This window comes from Aotus nancymaae, unplaced genomic scaffold (assembly GCF_030222135.1).
Source record: "Aotus nancymaae isolate 86718 unplaced genomic scaffold, 86718_ANA_hifiasm-v0.15.2.pri h1tg000028l, whole genome shotgun sequence".
In the NCBI taxonomy this organism is placed as follows: domain Eukaryota; kingdom Metazoa; phylum Chordata; class Mammalia; order Primates; family Aotidae; genus Aotus; species Aotus nancymaae.
Genome location: NW_026988441.1, coordinates 28,043,777 through 28,068,844, shown reverse-complemented (window position 1 = coordinate 28,068,844; position 25,068 = coordinate 28,043,777). Strand labels below are relative to the sequence as shown.

At 50.6% G+C, this 25,068-nt stretch overlaps 1 protein-coding gene across 1 annotated transcript; it reads right to left on the bottom strand.

Annotated features, from left to right (window-relative positions):
* Window positions 1-6,336: 6,336 nt before the first annotated feature.
* Window positions 6,337-19,781, bottom strand: TMEM221 (transmembrane protein 221). Its single transcript, XM_064381659.1, has 3 exons — window positions 19,462-19,781; window positions 15,953-16,038; window positions 6,337-8,036 (listed from the first exon to the last, which is right to left on the bottom strand). Exons 1-3 carry the CDS (start codon window positions 19,779-19,781, stop codon window positions 7,567-7,569), a joined length of 876 nt encoding a protein of 291 aa, XP_064237729.1. The 3' UTR covers window positions 6,337-7,566.
* Window positions 19,782-25,068: the final 5,287 nt, after the last annotated feature.

The window sequence follows — 25,068 nt, the reverse complement described above, 5'->3', positions numbered from 1 at the left end:
GGCTTGGGTCTCTCATTCTACAGAGCGGGAAACTGAGGCTCAGGGAGTGAGGAAGTCCAGATTCTAGATCATACAGAAGACCTCGTCGTCCTGGCCCTCCATCCTTGCGCATAATAATAAAACAAGTACTGTTTCTATTGCGGTGGCCACGCCCCCAACACACGATGCACTATTATTGCCTCATTTAGTCTTCCCACCAACCACTGGGAAACCCAGGTTTTGTTACCATTTTCCAGATAGAGAAACTGAGATAGGAATCAAATCCAGAAATTTCTGTCTTTTTTTGTGAAATAGAGTCTCCCTCTGTCACCCAGGATGGGTGCAGTGGCACAATCTCGGCTCACTGCAACCTCCACCTCCCAGATTCAAGCAATTCTCCTGCCTCAGCACCCCTTCCTGCCCCTTGCTGTCCGGTAGCTGGAACTACAGGCTTGGGCCCCCATACCCAGCTAATTTTTTTTTTCTTTTTGTACTTTTAGTAGAGACGGGGTTTTACCATGTTGGCCAGGCTGGTCTCAAACTCCTGACCTCAGGCAATCTGCCCACCTTGGCCTCCCAAAGTGCTGGGATCATAGGTGTGAGCCACTGTGCCCATCCCAGGCCACACCATTTTCATCCACCAATTCATACAACCTTGTTTTATGTACTTTTTTTGAAGACACTTTATTTAATACCTATGGTGGATTCATTCACCTTGAACTCACAGCCAACGGCACAGAAACTCATTTCTGCATGAAGCTTCGCTAAAACAGATTTTCTTCCTGAGATGTATCACAGACTTTTTTTTTTTTTTTTGAGACGGAGTCTCGCTCTGTGGCCCAGGCTGGAGTGCAGTGGCGCGATCTCGGCTCACGGCCACTTCTGCTTCTCGGTCCCGGTTCAAGCCATTCTCCTGCCTCAGCCTCCAGAGTAGCTGGGATTACAGGCATGCACCACCACGCCCAGCTAATTTTTGTATTTTTAGTAGAGACGGGGTTTCCCCATGTTGGCCAGGCTGGTCTTGAACTCTTGACTTCATTGATCCTCCCACCTCAGCCTCCCAAAGTGCTGGGATTACAGCTGTGAGCCACCGCACCTGGCCCTTTTTTTCTTTTTTTAAGTATTTTATTGGCGTGATTATAGCTCACTGCAGCCTTGACCTCCCAGGCTCAGGTGGATCCTCGAATCTCAGCCTCCTGAGTAGCTGGGATTACAGGCTGCAATGGGCTAATTTAAAAAATTTGTTAGTACTGATGGGGTCTCCGTGTATTGCCCAGGCTGGCCTTGAATTCCTGGCCTTGGGCCATCATTCTGCCTCAGCCTCCCAATATGCTGGGATTACAGGCTTGAGCCACTGAGTCCAGCCATCATAGCCTTTGGTACTCAGGAACCCTGAACAGCATTTTGGTATCTGGGGCCATTTCAATAGCCAGCAAAAACCACAAGAATGTGGCCGGGCACAGTAGCTCACACTTGTAATCCCAGCACTTTGGGAGGCCAAAGCAGGTGGATCACCTGAGATCAGGAGTTTGAGACCAGCCTGACCAACATGGTAAAACCTCATCTCTACCAAAAATACAGAATTAGCTGGGTGTGGTGGTGCATTCCTGTAATCCTAGCTACTTGGGAGGCTGAAGCAGGAGAATTGCTTGAACCCAGGAGGTGGGGGTTGCAGTGAGCCGAGATTGCGCCATTGCACTCGAGCCTGGGCAACAAGAGTGAAACTCCATTTCAAAAAAAAAAAGAAAAGAAATTCACGCCTTCTTTCTCCCATGAGTGCATGCCTATCGACATGTACGATGGCTGCTATGCCACTGTTTCTCCTCCTGGCTCTCTCAGTGTCGCTGTGGCCCATATTCTGCTGCTAGTTGTCAACACCCACCCGATCTCTGTGGCTTAGAAAAGCTGGCCGGGCGTGGTGGTTCACGCCTGTAATCCCAGCACTTTGGGAGGCCAAGGCGAGCAGATCACCTGAGGTCAGGTGTTAGAGATAGCCTGGCCAACATCGTGAAACCCTGTCTCTACTAAAAATACTGGGCATGGTGGCACATGCCTATGATCTCAGCTGCTTGGGAGGCTGAGGCAGGAGAATCACTTGAACCCGGGAGGTCAAGGTTGCAGTGAGCCAAGATGGCACCATTGCACTCCAGCCTGGGCGACAAAAGTGAAACTCCATCTTGGTGGGGGGAAGAAAAGAGGGCCAGGCTTGGTGGCTCATACCTGTAATCCCAGCACTTTGGGAGGCCAAGGTGGGCGGATCACGAGGTTGAGAGATTGAGACCAGCCTGGCCAACATGGTGAAACCCCGTCTCTACTAAAAATACAAAAAAATTAGCCGGGCATGGTGGTACATGCCTATAGTCCCAGCTACTCAGGAGGCTGAGGCAGGAGAATTGCTTGAAACCGGAAAACAGAAGTTGCAGTGAGCCAGGATCACGCCATTGCACTCCAGCCTGGCGACAGAGTGAGACTCCATCTCAAAAAAAAAAAAAAGAAAAAAAAAGAAAACCTAAGGCTGTCATACTTGGAGTCTCTCATCTGTAATCCTGACACTTTTGGGGGCTGAGGCACGAGGCTCACTTGAGGCCAGGAGATCGAGGCAGCAGCCTGCTGTGATTGCACCACTGCACTCCAGCCTGGGTACAGAGTGAGACCTGTCTCTAAATAACTAAGTCAACAGCCTGGGTGCAGAGCAGAACCCTATCTCTAAGTAAATGAATAAATAAATAAATAAATAGCAAAGCTAAGGCTTATTTCTCAGCAACAATAGACTTTGTTAGTTGTAGTGGTGCCGAATCCCGCCTAAGGGGAAGGCCGTTATTTCATCTCACAGTGAGCGCAGTGTCGTCTAAAGAAACATCCCAGCTTTTAGATAAAGTTGGCCACCACGGTGGCTCATGCCTGGAATGCCAGCATTGTCAGAGGCTGAGGCAAGAGGATCACTTGAGACCCTGGGAGTTTGAGACCAGCCTGGGCAACACAGCAAGGCCCTGTCTGTACAAATTAAAAATTAACCGGGCAAGGTGATACGTGCCTGTAGTCCCTGCTACTCGAGAGGCTGAGGGGTGCAGTGGCTCCCACCTGTAATTGCCTGAGTCTAGGAGGTGAAGGCTGCAATTGTAGAGAGCCAGAGTAACACACTTTCTCTGGGGGAGTCAGCAGCAAGTCTGCTGTGAACTTCGGGTGAAATCCAGAGAAGCAAACCCTTACTAGGGGAATGCGTATGTCTCGGAGAACAGCAGAGAGGCCTAGAAAAAGAAAACCAGCTCTCACTGACCTCGCTGCAAGATAGTTGTTAGCTGAAGCATGTTAACTAAAGTGTGAGAATTTTAACCACAGGCTGTTCTAAATAAGTGCACCCTCCCTCTGCTATGTGCTGTGTAAACATATAAAATAAAGTACTCTGAGGCAGGTCGGGGCCGAAGAGACTGACATCATCAGCTTTTCGGACCGCCTGGCCCAGCTTTATATATGTCTGTCTTTAGGTCTTTGTTTATCCCCCACTGTTCCCTCTTAGGTCTTTGAACCCTTGTGCAGCGTGGGATGCAGCGCACGCCAGAGCAGTGAGCTATGATTGCATAACTGCACTCCAGCCTGGGTGACAGCAAGACCCTGTCTCAAAAAAAAAAGAAAAGAAAAGAAAATCTAGGTCTGGGTGCAGCAGTGGCTCACACCTGTAATCCCAGCACTTTGGGAGGCCAAGCTGGGAGGATCTCTTGATCTCAGGAGATCCAGGATAGCCTGGGCAGCAGTGAAACACCATCTCTGCAAAACACACACACACATAGAATTCTGATTTTTTTTTTTTTTTTTTGAGACAGAGTTTCACTCTTGTTGCCCAGGCTGGAGTACAATGTGCGATCTCGGCTCACCACAACCTCTGCCTCCTGCATTCAAGTTGTTCTCCTGCCTCAGCCTCCGGAGTAGCTGGGATTACAGGCGTGCACCACCATGCCCGGCTAATTTTTGTATTTTTAGTAGAGACGGGTTTCCCCATGTTGGTCAGGCTGGTCTCGAACTCCTAACCTCAGGTGATCCTCCTGCCTCAACCTCCCAAAGTGCTGGGGTTACAGGCGTTGAGCCACGGTGCCTGGCCGCCTGATGATTGTTAAAATTAAACAAGACTTTATTCAAGACGACTACATGCCAGATTGAGCTCAACTCTGAATCCACAAAGTTGTTGACAAGTGGGGATTTACATCCACGGAGCAGGGCGAGTGGGGTCAGTGGCTAGAAAATTAGAAAGGCTTGGGGAGTCACCTTAAACCCACTTAATAGGATCCTTGCTGAAGGCAGGCCAGGGCGATCAGGTATCAAGAAACTGACTTAGCAGGATTCTTGCTAAGACTGGGTGAGACAGATCAAAGACAGGACAGGAGCCAAGGTCAAGGTCTAATGCAGGAGCGATTTCAGAGGACTCTGACTCAGGTTTGTCAAGAAGAGAGTCTTTGTCAGGGAGGAGACCCGGCCTGGCCTTGGGAATCTGAGAGGAGGGACAGTGAGCTCTCCTGGAAGGGGAGGTGAGCGGGAATGATGCAAATTGTACCCCCTCTCCCCAAACTTTTCAGCTGCCTTGGAAAAACTAGGTCTCCGGTGCTAAGGCACCTGCCTGCCTTTCCCGGCTCCCAGCGCATGGGGCGTCTGCCAGGTCCCGCTCAGGCTCCTCTGGCGCCGGCCAGGGAATCCAATCCAGCCAGAAAGCAAATGACATTTGTCTTCTCTGCCAGCCTACCCCGCTGCCCCGAAAGCAGCCCCATATCTCATTTCGGGGCGTCTGTGTGTGACCAGGGGCCTGAGGATAACCCATCCCAGCCTTGGATCCAACTGGACCAATTGTCACTGATGACAGGGCCACTCACCCTGCAAAGTCCCAGCCCTCTGAGCCCAGGCAGGCCTGGGGACTGCATCACACATGGGTTGGAGGGGCCCGATGGAGCTCTCCCCACCTGCTTCTGACTTGGGTCTCATCAATCCTAACATTTCTAGGCTGAGCTTACACCGTCTTGGGCTACAGAGGAGGGAGCTGAGGCCCCCAGGAACCACAGCACTTAGTCCAGGATGCGTACCTATCCTTCTCTCCTTTTATTTTTTCTTTGTTTGAGATGGAGTCTCACTCTGTGGCCCAGGCTGGAGCACAGTGGTGCGATCTCAGCTCACTGCCACCTCTGTCTCCTGGGTTCAAGCAATTCTCCTGCCTCAGCCTCCCGAGTAGCTGCGGTTACAGACACCTGCCACCACACCTGGCTAATTTTGTATTTTTAGTAGAGACGGGGTTTCTCTATGTTGGTCAGGCTGGTCTCGAACTCCTTACCTCAGGTGATCCGCCTGCCTTGGCCTCCCAAAGTGCTGGGATTACAGGCATGAGCCACCACGCCGGCCTTGTTTTATGTTTGTGTGTGTGGGAGGGAGCATGATGGCATGCCCCTCTAATCCCAGCTTCTTGGGAAGCTGAGGTAAGAGAATTGCTTTAGCCAGGGAGTCCCATCTCTATGAAAATAAAAAATAGAAAAATTAGCCGGGTGTGGTGGCATGCGCCTATAGTCCCGGCTACTCTGGATGCTGAGTCAGGAGAATCGCTTGAGCCCAGGAGGGTGAGGCTGCAGTGAGCTATGATCACAACACATCATTCCAGTCTGGGTGACAGTGCAAACCCCTTTTAAAAAAATGTTTACGTGAAAATCACATTAACATAGAATTAACTATTTAAAAGTATACAATTCAGGCCAGGTGTAGTGGCTCATGCCTGTAATCCCAGCACTTTGAGGGACCGAGGTGGGTGAATTACTTAAGGTTGGGGGTTCGAGACCAGCTTGGCCAACATGGTGAAATGCCATCTCTACTAAAAATGTAAAAACTAGCCAGGCGTGGTGGCCCGTGCCTATAATCCCAGCTACTCAGGAGGCTGAGGCAGGAGAATCTCTTGAATCTGGGAGGCGGAGGTTGCAGTGATCCGAGATCACGCCACTGCACTCCAGCCTGGGCAACAGAAGAAGACTCTGTTTCAAAAAAAACACAAAAAACGAAAAACAAAACTTAGCTGGGTGTGGCGGCCCGAGCCTGTAATCCCAGCTACTCGGAAGTCTGAGGCAGGAGAATCGCTTGAACCCGGGAGGCGGAGGTTGCCTGAGGTGAGATGACGCCTGGGTGACAGAGTGAGACTCCATCTCAAAACCAAATGAAAAAAATGGGTGGAACACGGGACCCAGACTGGGGCCTACCAGGGCCATGCCCTGGGCCTCACTCCTGCCCTCCCCACACCCCACCCAAGTCTCACCCATGGGCCTGGGCTTGGTCACCCAGCACAATTGAATATTGATTAACACACAGATAGTGACTATGAGAGTTTATTTGTGGGTTGTGCAAGACAGGAGACCTTTGGAGACCCGTCTGTCATTTCCTGGAGCCCCAGAAACTACCCATGTCTACACCCCAAGCAGCAGCAGCATGAGAACGCTTAATACCCTTGAGGACCTATTGTGTCGGGCCCCCCGCAAATGGCTCACACGAAGTCACGTGTCTTGTGGGAACCGTTGGAGGCGGGGCCCCTTCTTGTCTCCATATTACAGATGAGGAAACTGAGGCACAAAGCGGCTAAGCCCTCAGCCATGAGTCCACAGCCAGGAACCTGGGTCCAGCCCTCCAGCCATGCGCCTGGCCCTGGGCTGCTCTGAGCTTGGCACACGGGGGTTTGAAATGGTCACAACCTGAGGGGTGCAGCAGGGATTTGCAGAGTCTGAGACTTTCACATCAGCAGCTTGGAGATTACGGGGTTCAGGTGAGAATCCTGGCTCTGGCGCTCAGTCCTGGCCGTGGGCCCCCTGGTGAGTCACTGCCTCTCTTGGGGCCTCGGTTTCCTCATCTGTAAAATGGATGGAGACACTTAGAGAATCACTGCCTAAGCCCCCCTGCTCCCCTTCTGCCAATAACAGAGTCTCATTCATCTGGACAGCCGCATTTCCCAGCCTCCCCTGCGGCAAGGTGTGGTCATTTCGCTCTGTTCTTGCCAGTGGGATATAAAAAGAAGGGTTACGGCTGGGTGCCGTGCGGTGGCTCACGCCTGTAATCCCAGCACTTTGGGAGGCCGAGGCAGGCGGATCACCTGAGGTCGGGAGTTTGAGACCAGCCTGACCAAGATGGAGAAACCCCATCTCCACTAAAAATACAAAATTAGCCGGGCATGGTGGCACATGTCCGTAATCCCAACTACTCAGGAGGCTGAGGCAGAAGAATCTCTTGAACCCAGGAGACGGAGGTTGTGGTGAGCTGAGATCTCCATTGCACTCCAGCCTGGGCACCAGGAGCAAAACTCTGTCTCAAAGGGGAAAAAAAAAAAAAAGAGTTTCAAGACTTCCTGGGAAGACTTCTTCCAGGAGACCCCCGGCCAGCACTGGCCTCTGACTTTCCCTCATAAGGAGGAGGTGAAGGCTGGAGCTCTGGCAACTATTTTGTGCCACAAGGCAGCCTTGAGGACAAAAGCCAAGGATGCAATGAGAGAAAAATCAAGTCCTTCTGCTACTGCAGCTGAACCTTAACCTATCTCTGTGGTATCCTGTTCTTACACCAGGCCTCTATTCTTCATCCCTGAGCTCACACCAGTGTGGAGTCCTTCCCCGTGCTCCCCAGCCTGCGGCTCAGCATGCGATGCATCTCGTGGGTGACCCCGTCCCAGTGCCCCAGGCCGGCCGACAGTGTCCGGTGCATTCGGGGTGCAGGCAGGCCACTCTCCCAGCCTCCCCCCAGGGCTGCAGGTGCTGTGGCAGTGGCCATGGACCCAAGGGGGTCCCCAGGTTCTGGACGGGTTGAATAGGGGGTCCGACGATGGGTACCCTGCTGAGGCTGAGCTCTGGGGCTGGCCTTGGAGACTTCGGCAGGGCGGGTGAGGTCATCTTCAAAGGATGGTGGGGACAACTCGTGGAGCCCACGGCGGGTGGCCCGGGCGGCCCGGAGGAGAGTGTGGGTCAGCATGGCCACCAGAACCAGAGCGCCCGAGCTGAGGATGGAAGCAGCTGCTGCGCCTGTCTCGATCTCGAAAAGTAGCAAGGCATAGATGGACAGTGCTAGGGAAGGAAACGACTCTCATTTATTCAGTCAACAAACATCTGCCCTCCAAGCCCTCAGGGAACTCCTGCACACGGGGGGGAAAATCACAAAAAACCCTGCCACATGATGGGCACATAGAATAAGCATCTAATCTTCCTACACCCCACACGTGGTACATCATGATCACAGCCATTTTACAGAGGAGAAAGCTGGGGCCCAGAGAAGTTAGGGGACTCCTCAAAGCCACACAGCCAGGAAGTGACAGAGGTGGGATTTTTTTTTTTTTTTTTTTTCCTGAGACGGAGTTTCACTCTTATTGCCCAGGCTGGAGTGCAATCGTGCAATCTCAGCTCACTGCAGCCTCCATCTCCTGGTTCAAGCGATTCTCCTGCCTCAGCCTCTCAAGTAGCTGGAATTACAGGCATGTGCCACCACACCTGGCTAATTTTGTATTTTTAGTAGAGATGGGGTTTCTCCACGTTGGTCAGGTTGGTCTCGAACTCCCAACCTCAGGTGATCCACCTGCCTCGGCCTCCCAAAATGCTGGGATTATAGGTGTGAGCTACCGCGCCCAGCGGAGGTGGGGTTCTAACCCAGGCCGGTCCGCTCCAGAGTCCGTGCTCTGAAGCTCAGGGCTGCCTCCGAAGGCGACAACAGAAAGATATTCATTTCAGCGCTGTGGGCAGGGGCTTCCCTGAGCAGCTATCTGAGCTGAGACCGTGGGGAAGAAGAAGGAGCTCCTGGGAGAGTGGAGGAGGATGACGGCTGCAGGGACATAGCAAGTGCAGAGCTCCTAAGGTGGAAGCACCCAAGAGTGTCCGAGGCTCAGAGAAAAGCAAAATAGGTTCTGACCGGGTGCAGTGGCTCATACTGGTAATCCCAGAATTTTGGGAGGCCAAGGCGGGAGGATCACTTGAGGTCAGGAGTTCAAAATCAGCCTGTGCAACATGGTGAAACCCTGTAGTATAGAAATTAGCTGGGCATGGTGGTGGGTGCCTGTAATCCCAGCTCCTCGGAAGGCTGAGGCAGGAGAATTGCTTGAGTCTGGGAGATGGAGGCTGCAGTCAGCTGAGATGACACCACTGCAATCCAGCCTGGGTGACAGAGTGAGACTCAGTCTGAAAGAAAGAAAGAGAGAGAGAGAGAGAGAGAAAGAAGAAAGAGTAGAAAGACAAAGAGAATAAAGGAAGAGAGAGAAAAGGAAAATGGGTTTTGTAGCTGGAACAGAGCTGGGAGAGGTGGGGGAGACATGAGGAGTTAAGGAAGGAGTGGGTGTTGGGGACCAGATGGGGTTGGGGCCACAGAAATGAGTGTGGGTTTTCTTCTTCTTTTTTTTTTTTGAGACAGCGTCTTGCTGTCACCCAGGTTGGAAGGCAGTGACTTGGCTACGGCTCACTGCAACCTCGACCTCCCCAGGTTCAGGTGATTCTCCCACCTCAGCTTCCCAAGTAGGTGGGACTATAGGTGCATGCCACCATGCCTGGCTAATTTTTTCTTTTTTTGAGACAGAATCTTGCTCTGTCGCCCAGGCTGGAGTGCAGTGGCGCGATCTTGGCTCACTGCAACATCCGCCTGCTGGGTTCAAGCGATTCTTGTGTCTCAGCCTCCCAAGTAGCTGGGATTACAGGCATGGACCACCACGTCTGGCTAATTTTTGTATTTTTAGTGGAGACAGGGTCTCACCATGTTGGCCAGGCTGGTCTTGAACTTCTGACCTCAAGTGATCTGCCCGCCTCAGCCTCCCAAAGTGCTGGGATTACAGGCATCAGCCACTGGCCCGGCTATGTTTTTGTTTTTTTTTTTTTGAGATGGAGTCTTGCTCTGTCGCCCAGGCTGGAGTGGTGTGATCTCAGCTCACTGCAACCTCCGTCTTCTGGGTTCAAGCAATTCTCCCACCTTAGCCTCCTGAGTAGCTGGGACTACAGGTGCCTACCACCATGCCCGGCTGATTTTTTATATTTTCAGTAGAGACGGGGTTTCATCCTGTTAGTCAGTCTGGTCTTGATCTCCTGACCTCGTGATCCGCCCACCTCAACCTCCCAAAGTGTTGGAATTACAGGCATGAGCCACCGCGCCCGGCTACCTGCTCTATCTTTTAAGCCTCCCTGTTGGTGGGATACCCCATACGAGGGAATGCTGCAGGCATGAAAGGGATGAAGCACTGTTCCATGCCACAGCGTGGACGATGTGAGTGAGAGACGGCAGATCAAGTGGCCACAGAGTGTGCGATGCTATTGACCTGAAATGTCCAGGACAGGCACATCTAGTCTGGGCACCGTGGTTCATGGTTGTCATCCCAGCACTTTGGAAGGCCGAGGTGAATGGACTGAGACCAGCCTCACCATGTTGGTCAGGTGTTCGAGACCAGCCTGGCCAACATGGTGAAAACCCATCTCTACTAAAAATGCAAAAATTAGCTGGGCATGGTGGCATGCACCTGTAATCCCAGCTACTTGGGAGGCCGAGGCAGGAGAATTGCTTGAACCCAGGAGGTGGAGGCTGCAGTAAGCCCAGATTGCACCACTGCACTCCAGCTCCAGCATGGGTGACAGAGCAAGATTTCATCTAAAAAAAAAAAAAAAAAAAAAAAAAAAAAAAAAAAAAAAAACCAGGCAAATCCATAGAGACAGTAGATTAGCAACTGCCAGGGATGAGGAACGGGGAATGGGGAGTGATTGCTAATGGGGACAGGGTTTCCTGTTGGGTGACAAAAATATTCTGGAACCAGATAGTAGCAGTGATTAGTTAAAACCGTGAATGTTCTAACTCCCACTGAATTGTACACTTTAAAGTGTTTAAAGCCTGGGCGCAGTGATTCACATCTGTAATCCCAGAACTTTTGAAAGCTGAGGTGAGAGGATTGCTTGAGGCCGGGAGTTGGACACCAGCTCAGGTAACATACAGAGACCAGCCTCTACAAAAAATAAGAAACAATCTGGGAATGGTAGTGCTTGCCTGTAGTCCCAGCTAGTTGTGGGGCTGAGGCAGGAGGACTGCTTGAGCCCAGGACAAAGAAAGCTGCAGTGAGCTGTGATCACACCACTGCACTCCAGCCTGGGTGACAGCGAGACCCCGTCTCAAAAAATAAAAATAAAATACACTGGTTAAAATGGTAATGTTTTTATTATGTGTATTTTGCCACAGTTAAAAAAACTGCAACTTAACTGGTCATGGCGGTGCATGCCTGTAGTCCCAGCTACTTGGGAGACTGAGGCAGGAGGATAGCTTGAGCCAGGAGTTCAAGTCCGGCCTGGGCTGCATGGCGAGACCCTGTCTCTGCTAAAAATACAAAAATGAGCCGGGCGTGGTGGTGCACGTCTGTAATCCCAGCTACTTGGGAGGCTGAGGCAGGAGAATCGCTTGAACCTGGGAGGTGGAGGTTGCAGTGAGCTGCGATCACTCCACTGCACTCCAGCCTGGGCAACGGAGCAAGACTCTCTGGGGGTCGGGGGGTGGGGAGAAGGGACTTTGAGCACCTGAACTAGCTAGCCCTGTATCAGCCTCTCCAGCATTAGCAGCTTCTACCCACTAGATGTCAGTAGCGTCCCACCCTCAACTCCGTGGCGACCACCAAAAAGGTCTCTAGGCAGTGAAAAAAGTCTTCTGCGGCCAGAATCACTCTCAATTGAGAATCCCTGGTCTGGCCCCTGTCTCTACACGGGGGAATGGATCTGAGATCACAGACCCACTTTGGCATCAGCGACGTCCTCATTGGACCAGACTCAGACAATCAGAGCATTCATTACTTCTCCTGATGTTAGTGATTGGTAGAGGAATATTACTTGGCCCAAGCTCAGCCTATCAGAGTCAGTCTTGGGACATTAGCCTGGGCTATTGGGACAGAGCAATTTTCCTGTAGCGTCTGGGGTGTTGGTATTGGTATGAGAGGGGCCCACAACAGATGGGGCATTTTTTTTTTGGCACTTTCCAGTTGTGTTTTTATTTTGAGACAGAGTCTCACTCTGTCGCCCAGGCTGGAGTGCAGTGGCGTGGTGTGATCTCGCTCAGCTCTCTGTAACCTCCGCCTCCCAGGTTCAAGCGATTCTCCCGCCTCAGCCTCCCGAGTAGCTGAGACTACAGGTGCCTGCCACCACGCCTGGCTAATTTTTGTATTTTTAGTAGAGACGGGGTTTCATCATACTGGCCAGGCTGTTCTCGAACTCCTGATCTTGTGATCCGCCTGCCTCGGCCTCCCAAAGTGCTGGGATTACACGCGGGAGCCACCGCGCCTGGCCCTTTCCCAGCTGTTTTTATGCGTTCTCTGGCTCTGTACTATTATTTTGGAAGATACCACACTGAATGATGTCTGACATATGAAAGCAAGGCCAAGGACTTTTCTTCCTTTTTTTTCCTTTTCTTTTTATGCTGGAAACATTTTGAAAGGGATTTTGTAATTATTCTTTTAGTTCTAGCTAGTAATGAATGGATGATTAGTTGGACGTGCTTGGGAATTCTTGCTGAATGAGGTCACCTAGCCTCAAAAACAATCTAAATAGGAGGTGAATGAATTCTCAATTTTACGCTTAGTGAGGCTGACATAATATTACCTTTTTTTTTCTTTTGTAATTGTTCTTGTATTTTAGAATGAGGATATTCCCTAGGTCTTGAATATTTCTGTTGGCCTGTGCAAAGACCCAAGCTCCAGGCATCATGTCAGAAGTGCCTACATACAGGCATCTTTCCCAGAGAGAAGCCCACTTAGGGAACAGCAGATGAAGCGGTGAAGTGAGAAGCATTTCTTTTTCCTTTTATTATTATTATTTTTGAGACAGAGTCTCTCTCTGTCACCCAGGCTGGAGTACAGTGGCACGATCTGCTCACTGCAACCTCTGCCTCCTGGGTTCAAGCAATTCTGCTGCCTCAGCCTCCGGAGTAGCTGGGATTACAGGGGTTCGACACAATGCCTGGCTAATTTTTGTATTTTTAGTAGAGATGGGATTTCACCACGTTGCCCAGGCTGGTCTTGAACTCCTGACCTCAAGTGATCCATCCGCCTCGACCTCCCAAAGTGCTGGGATTACACCACACCTGGCTGAGAGGCATTTCTGATAACCTAACTTTAGTACCTGGATCCAGCCACACCTGAGGCCAACTTCCCCCGATAATTTCAGATGCACGAGTCATCTATTCCCTTTTCTTCTTCTTCTTCTTTTTTTTAAAAAAACTCTACATCTGGAGCATTTCATTAAATCAAACAACAAAAGTTATGCAGCATTTCCTGCACTTCATATATATAAATGTCCACAGTGAACCTTAGGCTCACATCTCATTAAAAATATTTTAAATCTATCTATCTATCTATCTATCTATCTATCTATCTATCTATCTATCTATCTAACTGTTTTTTTAGATGAAGTTTCACTCTGTTGCCCCGGCTGGAGTACAGTGGTGTGATCTTGGCTCACTGAAACCTCCACCTCTCAGGTTCAAGCTATTCTCCTGTCTCAGCCCACCAACATGCCCAGCTAATTTTTTTTGTATTTTTAGTGGAGAAGGGGTTTCAGCATGTTGGCCAGGCTGGTCTTGAACTCCTAACCTCAAGTGATTCACCCACTTTGACCTCCCAAAGTGCTGGGATTACAGGCGTGAGTCACTGCACCCGGCCTAAATATCTTTTTAGACTTCTATTTTTCTATGGTGGACTATGAAAAAAATAGTAATAGCAAATCCTGCTTTTTAATCAGCAGGATATTTTTTCTTCCTGTAAAATGGATCGTTTACAGGGCTGGCAGGGACTTATGTATGATTCAGCGTTGAGTCCGCAGCATCATCAACACATCTGTTTCAAGATTAAAACCAAATAGAAGATATTAGGAGTCTCGTGAAAGACACTTAATGATTTAATTTCTTTCCCAGCCCCGATAGATGAAAGAAAGCTGATTGAAGAACAGTTATTACAAATCAGGAAGGAAAGACAGTGTGGTGTGTTCTGGCATCTGGGTTCTTCTTTTTTTTCTTTCTTAAGCCATTTTTGGCTTAAAAAATTGATTTTAATTTTCCCTTGAGACAGAGTCTCATTCTGTCGGCCAGGCTGGAGTGCAGTGGTGCGATCTCGGCTCACTGCAATCTCCACCTCCTGGGTTCAAGCAATTCTCTGCCTCAGCCTCCCGAGGAGTTGGGATTACAGGTTTGTACCATCATGCCCAGCTAAGTTTTGTATTTTTAGTAGAGATGGTGTTTCACCATTTTGGCCAGGCTGGTCTTGAACTTCTGACCTTGTGATCCACCCGACTCGGCCTCCCAAGGTGGTGGGATTACAGGCATGAGCCACCACGCTGCGCTGGAAAGTGATATTTATAACCCAAATACTCATTTCATTTCAACCTGTGAAATGCTATCTTTTTTTTTTTTTTTAAACGGAGTTTTGCCCTTGTTGCCCAGGCTGGAGTGCAGTGGCTTGATCTTGGCTCACTGCAACGTCTGCCTCCTGGGTTCAAGCAATTCCCCTGCCTCAGCCTCCTGAATAGCCGGGATTACAGGCACCCACCACCACGCCCAGCTAATTGTTTTGTATTTTTAGTAGGGACAGGGTTTCACCATGTTGGCCAGACTGGTCTGGATCTCTTGACCTCATGATCAGCCTGCCTTGGCCTCCCAAAGTGCTGGGATTACTGGCATGAGCCACCGTGCCCGGCCAAAATGCTATCTTTAGATACCATCCAGGCCATGAAAATTTTTGTTCAAACCAAATGTACAAAACTGATGAATCGGGCTCGGTGGCTCACACCTATAATCCCAGCACTTTGGGAGGCCGAGGTGGGCGGATATCCTGCAGTTGGAAGTTCAAGACCAGACTGACCAACATGGCTCCCAGATACTTGGGAGGCAGAGGCAGGAAAATCGCTTGAACCCAGGAGGCAGAGGTTGCAGTGAGCCGAGATGGCACCATTGCACTTCTAGCCTGGGCAACAAGAGTGAAACTCTGTTTTAAAAAAAACCAAAAAACTGATGAATCAAAAATGTGCTGATGACAACTAACATTTGTGGAGTTCCTGCTGGAGTCAGATGCCATCCATGGGCTTTTTTTTTTTTTTTTTTTTTGATGAGACAGAGTCTCGCTGTATCACCCGGGCTGGAGAGCAGTGCAGTGCTGCAATCATGGCTTACTGCAGCCTCAACATTCTGGGCTCAAGTGATCCTCCCACCTTAGCCTCCCAAGGTGTGTGCCACCTCACCGAGCTAATTTTATTTTATTTTACTTTTGTAGAGATGGGATTTTGTTATGTTGCCCAGGCTGGTCTCAAACTCCTGGCCTCAAGCGATCCTCTCACCTCGGTCTCCCAAAGTGCTGGGATAAGATATGTGAGCCACTGCTCCCGGTCCCATGGACTTTCATAAGGGTTAAATCTCAGAATTTTGGGCCGGGCACGGTTGCTCACGCCTGTAATCCCAGCACTTTGGGAGGCTGAGGTGGAAGAATCATGAGGTCAGGAATTTGAAACCAGCCTGGCCAACATGGCGAAACACTGTCTCTACTAAAAATACAAAAAATTGCCAGGCGTGGTGGTGGGCACCTATAATCTCAACTACTTGGGAGGCTGAGGCAGGAGAATCACTTGAACCCAGGAGGCGGAGGTTGCGGTGAGCAGAGATCGCGCCACTGCACTCCAGTCTGGGTGACAGAGAAAGATTCAGTCTCAATAAATAAATAAATAAATAAATAAATACATACATACATACATAAAATAATAAATAAATAATAAATCTCAGAATCTCCTCAAGTGATTCTGTGAGGTAAAGACAGTTATTCCCAGTATACTGCTGAGGAAATCAAGGCACAGAGAGATTTGCCCAAGGCATCAAAGCAAGGAAGTATCGGAGCCTGGAGCTGAACTCAAGCAGGCTGTCTGCGAAGCTGACCGCAGTTAGAGGACCATTGCTGCTCTCTACCCAACCCAGGAGCCTATGCCCTGTGTTCTATTCCAGCACGCACCTGCTAAGTAGACGGAGACCCCGCAGCAGAAAAGGCCAAGGGCCACGTGTCTGAGGAGGCGGCAGTCGTAGAGAAACCAGTCAGACCTGGGATGGAGGGGAGCAGGAAGAAAAAGGGCTCAGGAAGTGGAGCTGATGGGGGGGTCAGTAAGGAGAGGGAGGTAGAGCTGCTTAAATGAGACAAGGACCCAGCTTTCAGGGACCAAGAATCTAGAGTACCTAACTATCATCCTTCTACTTGCCCACACATTTACATTCATTTACTTATCCACTCTCCATCCATCCATCCATCCATCCATCCATCCACCCACCCACCCATTTATCCGCGCATTTATCCATCCACCCATTTGTCCACCCATTCATCCATCTGTCTACTCATCCATCCATCCACCCACCCATCCATTCATCTGCTCATTCACCTATCCATTCACTTATCCATCCATCCATCCACCCATCCATCTGCTCATTCACCCATCCATTCACTCATCCATCCATCCATCCATCCATTCATCTGCTCATTCACCCATCCATTCACTCATCCATCCATCCACCCATCCATTCATCTGCTCATTCACCCATCCATTCACTCATTCATCCATCCACCCATCCATTCAACTGCTCATTCACCCATCCATTCACTTATCCATCCATCCATCCACCCATCCATTCATCTGCTCATTCACCCATCCATTCACTTATCCATCTATCCACTCATCCATTCATCTGCTCATTCACCCATCCATTCACTCATCCATCCATCCACCCACCCATCCATTCATCTGCTCATTCACCCATCCATTCACTCATCCATCCATCCATCCATCCATTCATCTGCTCATTCACCCATCCATTCACTCATCCATCCATCCACCCATCCATTCAACTGCTCATTCACCCATCCATTCACTTATCCATCCATCCACCCACTTATCCATTCATCTGCTCATTCACCCATCCATTCACTTATCCATCCATCCATCCACTTGTCCATCCATCAGCCCAGTCACCCATCTACTCATTCATCCATCCATCCACTTATCAGTTCATTCATACATCCACTTATCCATCTCCATCCATCAGCCCCCTCTATTCATCCAGCCACACTATTATTTAGACACCCACCATCCACCCATTCGATATCTATCCATTTATCTATGCTCCACCCATCCCCCCTTCATTTTTCCAAGTCAGTGTCCACCATCCATTTTTCACCCATATTCATTGATTATGCAACCAGCGCTTATATACAGTCTTCCATCCATTTAACCGTGCGCTATTAATCCATCTATCCATTCATTCCAACACCCTCCACTATCCTATCTATCCATCCCTCACCCACCCATCCACTGATCATCCATCTCCCATTCACTATCCATCCACCCTCATCCCCTCCTTCCTTCCTTCCTTCCTTCTTTCCACCATCCATTCGCTTCCCCTTATAATCCATCTATATACATGAGTCCGCTCAAACGCCCGACACTTGGGAAGCAGCTACTATGTGCAGATACTTGCTGCACACCTGGCTTCCATCATTTTACAGACCACAGGCTTCTTTGAGATGAGGAAACAGTTTCATGTGCTATTATTGACGGTACAAACAGCGACTCCAAGAGATGACACTGATTGAGGAGGAAATGGAGACTCCGAGAGCTTCCATCCTCACTCGGCTCCCAGCAATATAATGAAAGTGGACGCCTTCCCGGGCTTCCTGCTGCCTTCCCTCCTGTCCCCTTTTCAGCACAGTGGCTAGAGGTGGTCATTCGAAACCTAAATCAGATCACCTTCCTCCTCACTCACAACCCTCCAAAGCAGGAGAAATCCCGAAGTCCTATCCCATCTCTGTTTTCTTTTCTTCCTGATGCTCATCACGATCTGCCATTATTATTATTAGAGATGGGGTCTCACTATGTTGCCCAAACTGGAGTGCAGTGGTTATTCATAAGCAAGATCATTGTTCCCTGCAGCCTTGACTTCCTGGGTTTCAAGGAATCCTGCCTCAGCCTCCCAAGTATATGGGACTACAGGCATGCACCACCACACCCAGCTAATTACACTTTTTTCCTTTTCTTTTTTGGAGACGGAGTTTCAATCTTGTTGCCCAGGCTGGAGTGCAATGGTGCGATCTCGGCTCAGGGAAATCTCCGCCCCCCTCCCCCCCACCCACCAGGGTTCAAACGATTCTCTTGCCTTAGCCTTCCGAGTGGCTGGAATTACAGGCATGCACCACCATACTCAGTTTTTTTTTTTTTTTTGTATTTTTAGTAGAGATGGGGTTTCTCCATGTTGGTCAGGGTGGTATTGAACTCCCGACTTCAGGTGGATCCGCCTGCCTCAGCTTCCCAAAGTGTTGGGATTACAGGCATGAGCCACTGTGCCCGGCCATTAAATTTTTTTCTTTTTGTAGAGACAAGGTATTGCTATATTACCCAGGGTGGTCTCAAATTCCTGTCTTCCCAGCACTTTGGGAGGCCATGGTGAGTGGATCATTTGAGGTCAGGAGTTCAAGACCACCTGGCCAACATGAGCTGGGAGAATCACTTGAACCTGGGAGGTGGAGGTTGCAGTGAGCCGATATAGCACCACTGCACTCCAGGCTGTCTCAAAAAAAAAAAAAAAAGAAAGTATTCCTGGCCTCAAGTGATCCTCTGCCTCTGCCTCCCAAAGTGCTGGGAATGCAGGTGTGAACCACCATGCCTGTCCCTTGTTACGTTTCCGTATTTTCTGTGACTCCATGAGAGCAGATCTGGGTCCACTTGTTCCCTGCTGTGTCTCTGATGCCCTCAGCCAGACCCAGCCGCTGCAGGCAGACACCCAATACACATTTGCTGACCCACGGGACCATGCATTTATTTCATTGTCCCTTGGGTGGAAACTGTGTGGTCTGGACAAAATCTACCCCAGTGGTGGAAGTTCTCATCTGCTCAAACTCACAGAATTCTGGATTAGAATTTGGGCTCCTCTCTCCTGGCATTCTGGAGGGAAACACTACCACGTGGGACAGCGGAGTCCTGGGCTCAAAGGGGGTTCCTCCTTCCACAACCACTGCCCCTGAGAGAGGCCCCTCAATGACCACATCCCTGAGTTCAGGTCCCTGAGACAGGACCTCAATTCCAGGCCAGGACACAGGCTCTGGCTGGCTCTACCCAGAACCAAGTTCAAGTCCAGCACTCCCCTGCCCCCCGCCCCACTTCCAAGCCAGACGGCCTGAGAGCTTAGCCTCCCCTGTTTGAGATTAAGGCAAACTGATCCTGGGCCCTCTGTGAGCCTCAGTTTCCTCATCTGCAAAACGGGGGACACAGCAGTGGTTGCACCGGCTGCAAAATTTAACAAATATAGAATGGAGGGAGGGAGGAAAAGAGGAAGGCAGAGATGCATGGGGTAGGGGGGCGGTGAAAGGAAGTGGGGAGGGAAGCTGTCCCCCCAGCCTGAGGCCAAAAGAGGGGAAGAGGCTCATCCAGGCTCCCCCAGCCCCCAGCCGAGCCTCTAGGGCGGTGAGGCCGATCCTCCTACCTCCTGGGGCCAGGCCCCCGCGCCAGCTCGGCGCCCAGGTGGCCACAGAGCGTGGCGAGCAGCAGGCAGGTGAACGCCAGCACGAGCACCAGCGCGGCCAGCGCAGCGGCCAGAGGCAGCAGCGCCCCGGCCGCGTCCTCGGGCAGCCCGGGGCCGGCGCCCAGCTCCCGGCCCAGCCCGTCGGCGCGCAGCCCCCGCAGCTCCGCGCGGCCCGCCTGGAGCTGGAACAGCAGCTGCGCGCTCATCGCCGCCAGCACGGCCGCCGCGATGCCCAGCAGAGTGACCGCGGCCAGCACCCGGCCGCCGTACGAGCGGGCCATGGCGGGGGCTCCTGCGGGCCCGGGGAACAGGTGAGGAATCCAAGTGGTTTTAAGGGGCCGGGGAGTTGGGGGGAGTCTCAGGGCCCCCAGGGGGTCCCCGAGGGGGCGGGGCCGCAGGGAGTGTCTGAAAGTTCGGGGGCTGGGCTGGGGGTCGCCAGACGGACGTGGGCTCCGGGGTGCTGGTCGCAGCGGGGACGCCGAGTGTCCGCGAAATCTTGGGACAAAGTCTTTTCTCCTCCCTCCCGGGGCCCCGCGGGCGCCCCCTCTTGATCGGCTGGGCCTGGCGGGCGGGGCCTGGCTCGGGGCTCGGGGCGGGGGGCGGGGCCCCACGAGGGGCTGGATCGTGGGAACCCCGTGGCTCTCTAAGTTCAGAAAGGGACACCACCCCGCCCTCTGCCGCCCTAAGTATCGATTTTATTGTTGTTAAAAAAAGAAAGAGAAAGGGGCCGGGCGCGGTGGCTCACGCCTGTAATCCCAGCACTTTGGGAGGCCGAGGCTGACGGATTACTTGAGGTCAGGAGTTCGAGACCAGCCTGGCCAACCTGGTGAAACCCCGTCTCTGCTGAAAAAACAAACAAAAAAAGTCAAAAAAAAAGTATATATGGCTAGGCGTGGTGGTGCACGCCTGTAATCCTAGCTACTCGGGTGACTGAGGTGGGAGGATTGATTGCTTGAACCCAGAGACGGAGGTTGCAGTGAGCTGAGATTGCGCCACCACACACTCCAGCCTGGGTGACAGAGTGAGACTCCGTCTAGAAAAGCGAGCGAGAGAGAAAGGGCTAGGTGAGGTGGCTCACACCTGTAATTCCAGCACTTTGGGAGACTGAGGCAGGAGGATGGCTTGAGCCCAGGAGTTTGAGACCAGCCTGGGCAACATAGCCAGACCTCATCTCTACAAAAAATAAGGAAGTTAGCCTGGTGTGGTGGGGCGCACCTGTGGCCCCAGCTACTTTTGAGGCTGAGCCAGGAGGTTGGCTTGAGCCCAGGAGGTCGAGGCTGCAGTGAGCTGAGATCATGCCACTGCACTCCAGCCTGGGCGACAGAGCAAGGCTCTGTCTCAGAAGAGAAATAACAAAATTGAAAAATTCACTTTGTCATTTGATTTCAACCCAGGGACTCTGTCATTGACTACAATTTCCCGTCCGCTTACCTCCTTCCCTCCAGGAGGCTAGGGAGAGTCCTGGTTCCCTTCTCCAACTGGTGTCCCAAATTATTCCCACAGCACTTTAAACAAATTGAGAAACATAAAATTAACCATTTTATTCAGTGGCATTTAGAGCTGTACAACCATCACTTCTGTCTAGTTCTAGAACATTTTCATACCCCCAAAAGGAGACCCCGTCCCCGTTAGCGGTCACTCCCCATCCCCCCTCCTCAAACAGCTGACAACCATTAATCTACTTCCTGTCTGCGGATTTGCCCGTTCTGGATATTTCACAGCAACGGACCTGTACAAGAGGTGGCATTCTGCTTCTGGTTTCTCTCACTCGGCATCATATACTCAAGGTTCATCCAGGTTTTGGCATGGCTCAGTGCCTCATTCCTTTTTACAGCTGCGTAATATTCCACAGTGTGTCTGGAACACATTGTGTCCATCCATTCATCCATTGATGGGTATTTGGGTTTGTTGCTTCCTTTTGGTGAAGGTGAGTAATGCTGCTTCATTCTCGCGGGGAGTGGACTCCTAGGAGTGGAGCTGCTGAGCCACATGATTACTCGAATTTAACTATTTGTGAAACCCTCAAACTTTTCCACAGCAGCTGCACCCGTTTTCCATTTCCACCAACAATGTCTGAGGTTTTTAAAAATAATTTTCTCCACGTCCTCCCCAACACGTGTTTCCTCCTGCCCTCCTCCTCCTCCTCCTCCTTCTTCTTCTTTTTCTTTTTTTTTTTTTTTTTTTTTTTGATCAGGACCTCGCTCTGTCACCCGGGCTGGATTGCGGATTGCAGTGGTGTGATCATAGCTCCTTACAGCCTTGACCTCCTCGGCTCAAGTGATCTTCCTGCCTCAGCCTCCCAAGCAGCTGGGACTACAGGCAAGCATCACCATGCCTGGCTAAAATTATTATTATTTTTTTTTTGAGAAGGAGTCTCACTCTGTTGCTAGGCTGGAGTGCAGTGGCCTGATGTTAGCTCACTGCAACCGCCACCTCCCGGGTTCAAGCAATTCCACTGCCTCTGCCTCCCTGGTAGCCAAGACTACAGGCACGTGCCACTGCACCCAGTTAATTTTTTGTATTTTAGTAGAGATGGGGTTTCACCCTGTTGGCCAGGATGGTCTCGATCTCCTGACCTTGTGATCTGCCCGCCTCAGACTCCCAAAGTGCTGGGATTACAGGTGTGAGCCACCATGCCCAGCTGTGCCTGGCTAATTTTTAAGCGTTTTTTTTTTTTTGTAGAGATGGGGTCTTGCTATGTTGGTCTCGTCTCAAACTTCTTATGCCCAAGCATTCCTCTCACCTCAGCCTCCCAAAGTGCTGGGGGTTACAGGGGTGAGCCACCTCACCCAGCCTCCTCCTCCCTGATAATGGTCATTCCTGTGCTTATAAAATAATAGCTCGTTGTGGTTTTTATTTGCATCCCCCTAATAACTAACGATATTGAGCATCTTTTCATGAGCTTTTTGGCAGTTCACCTATCTTCTTTGGAGAAATGTCAATTAAAGTCCTTTCTCCATTTTAATTTAATTAATTACTTTTTCATAGAGATAGGGTCTTACTATGTTGTCCAAGCTAATCTGGAACTCTTAAGCTCAAGCGATCCACCCTCCGGGACCTTCCAAAGTGCTGGGATTACAGGCATGAGCTATTGCACCTGGCCTGGAATTGATTATTTTTTTCAGGTTTGAAATTTTTGGGGTCCCTTGAGAACAGTTTGTGGGCCCTGTGCCCTCAGCCTTGTAGGTAAAATGGCCCTAAGGAAGAGTATGGGGTGACCCTTCACTTCCTGGTGGCCTCCTTTGCTGTGTGACTTTGGGCACATCCCTTCACCTCTCTGAGCCTCCTCATCTGTAGGAGGAACCTGTTCCTTCTTTCAATTCATTCATTCATTCATTCATCAGGCCTCAGTCCAGCACTCACTCTTTCATCATCACCAGTGTTAGGGTGAGTTTTCTGTTTCTCAGGTAAGGAAAAGTCCCAAGTTGAGGGGCTCAGCAATTCATTAGGATCAGGGCTCCAGTTTTGCTCTGGATGGTGGGAATACAGAGATGTGTGATACTTTCATTTATTCATTCAACAAACATCAGTGGAGAGCCCATCTGTGTGCTGGGCTCTGAGGACGGAGGGGTGACCAAGACAGACCCAGCTCTCCCTTCTGGTGCTCACAGCCTGGTGAGGGAGGTGGAGACACACATGAAACCCCACCATAAGGGGACAATTATCTAAAATGGCCAAAATCCATTACAGTGCCGTCTGAGGTTTTGCCATTATTTGTTGGGGGTTGGGGGAACACAGATACCAAGGTCTGGTCCTGCTGTTTGTATGTGGGTTGACTCTGTAGTTTAGGGGTGTCTGGCTTCAACTTGGAAAGTTAACCCTGCAAGCAGGCTCCAAGGTGAGCTATCTACCTTGGCCTTTTGCTAAGTGCCCTTCTCATTCCAGCTCAGGCAGGGAGTGGGGAGGCGAGAGGGGAGGAGAAGGCTTGGAGAGTTCCAGCATACAGTCCAAGTCACACAGCCCGACAGGGACAGAGAGTGGACTCCCTCAACCTCACCGCCCAGATAGGGACAGCTGGTTACTGCATGTTGGCTGGAATAATAGTAACAATGTTGACAGGTTATATGGCCTGTGATTTGTTGGAAAAGGGCAACCTGGTATGAGATGGTATAAGATACAGATAATTTAAGTGATTTTTTTTCTTTTTCCTTTTTTTTTTTTTTTTTTTTTAAGAGATGGGGTTTCACCATCCTGGCCAGGCTGGTCTCAAACTCCTGACCTCGTGATCCACCCACCTCAGCCTCCCAAAGTGCTGGGATTACAGGCGTGAGCCACTGTGCCCTGCCTCGACATTTTTTTTTTTTTTTGAGACGGTGTCTCTGTCGCCCAGGCTGAAGTGCAGGGGTGCAATCTTGGCTCATTGAAACCTCTCCCTCCTGGGTTCTAGCGATTCTGGTGCTTCAGCCTCCTGAGTAGCTGGGACTACAGGCACGTGCCATCACGCCTGGCTATTTTTTTTTCTTTCTTTCTTTTGTATTTTTTAGTAGAAACGGGGTTTGTCACATTGGCCAGGCTGGTCTCGAACTGCTGACCTCAGGTGATCTGATTGCCTCGGCCTCCCAAAGTGCTGGGATTACAGGTGTGAGCCACCACGCCCAGCTTCAATGCACCCATTTCACAGATGCACCTAGTGAAGTCCAGAGAGGGCTGTTGGAAGCATCAGAGGCTGCATAAAGCATCAGGCAGCACCAGGGTCCTAAGCCTCCATTTTCCAACCAGGAGGTTGGGAGTGGAGGTGAGCATGAAATGAGGCGGTCGTTCGGTATTCAGGCCCCTCTGGCTTCCCAGGCCCCCAGCTTCTTTCCTCCAGGCAGCCAGATTCCCACTCACCTTAGTTATGTTTGCTAGTTTCCATGGACACGCGCGGCCTCCTAGGAAACCCTTTCCGGAGACTGGGCACGAGAGGAGGGGTTTGCATGTTATTTGCATGTTAGGCCCGAAGGTGTGCCATCTCATTCTGACGCTAGAGGGCGCCAGAGGCCAAAGCAAGTAGTTCGTGTGCCGAGCGAGCAACTGCTCCGCCTTCGCCGCTGACCTGTCTGGGAGGACCTGGCTTTTTTTTTTTTTTTTCTTTTTTCTTTTTCTTGAACCTGGCTTTAAGGTTTAGGTAAGGGAGGTGATCTCATAGTCAGAAAGCGAGGAGATAGTTCTAGATCGGAGTTTCCGATTTCTATATTCTGTTGTCTCCCCTGATGATGCCACGGGTCCACGAGAGACAGAGGAGACCTGGGAGACTTCGCTCCTGCTGGCAGTCCGGGACCCCAGCGCACGTGGTACTAAATATTGAAATGCATCCCGTGTAACATAGAAATCTGTTGTTAAAGGATTGTTGTGATTTTGCGTGTGAAATATGTGGGCAACTTGGCGTTTTCAGTACATTTGTTCTATTTTAGTTTGCATTTTCTAATTTTTGGAGCCACTAACTACTCCCCCTCAGCCAGGTCTCAGAAATATAGAGATCCTTGAAAAGCTCTCCCTTCTTTATCGCCCTGGCCGGGGAGGCTCAGATGCGCACCTGGAAGACCAGAACAGGCCCCTGGGGGTGAGAGGATGTCTCAGGACTGAAAA

Excerpts from the sequence above, each read along its gene's own strand:
- TMEM221 (XM_064381659.1), bottom strand. The coding sequence starts at position 19,781 with ATGGCCCGCTCGTACGGCGGCCGGGTGCTGGCCGCGGTCACTCTGCTG. Across the intron at positions 16,039-19,461 it reads CGGGGGCCTGGCCCCAGGAG|GTCTGACTGGTTTCTCTACG; the intron begins GTAGGAGGATCG and ends CCTCCATCCCAG. Across the intron at positions 8,037-15,952 it reads GGTCTCCGTCTACTTAGCAG|CACTGTCCATCTATGCCTTG; the intron begins GTGCGTGCTGGA and ends TTCCTTCCCTAG.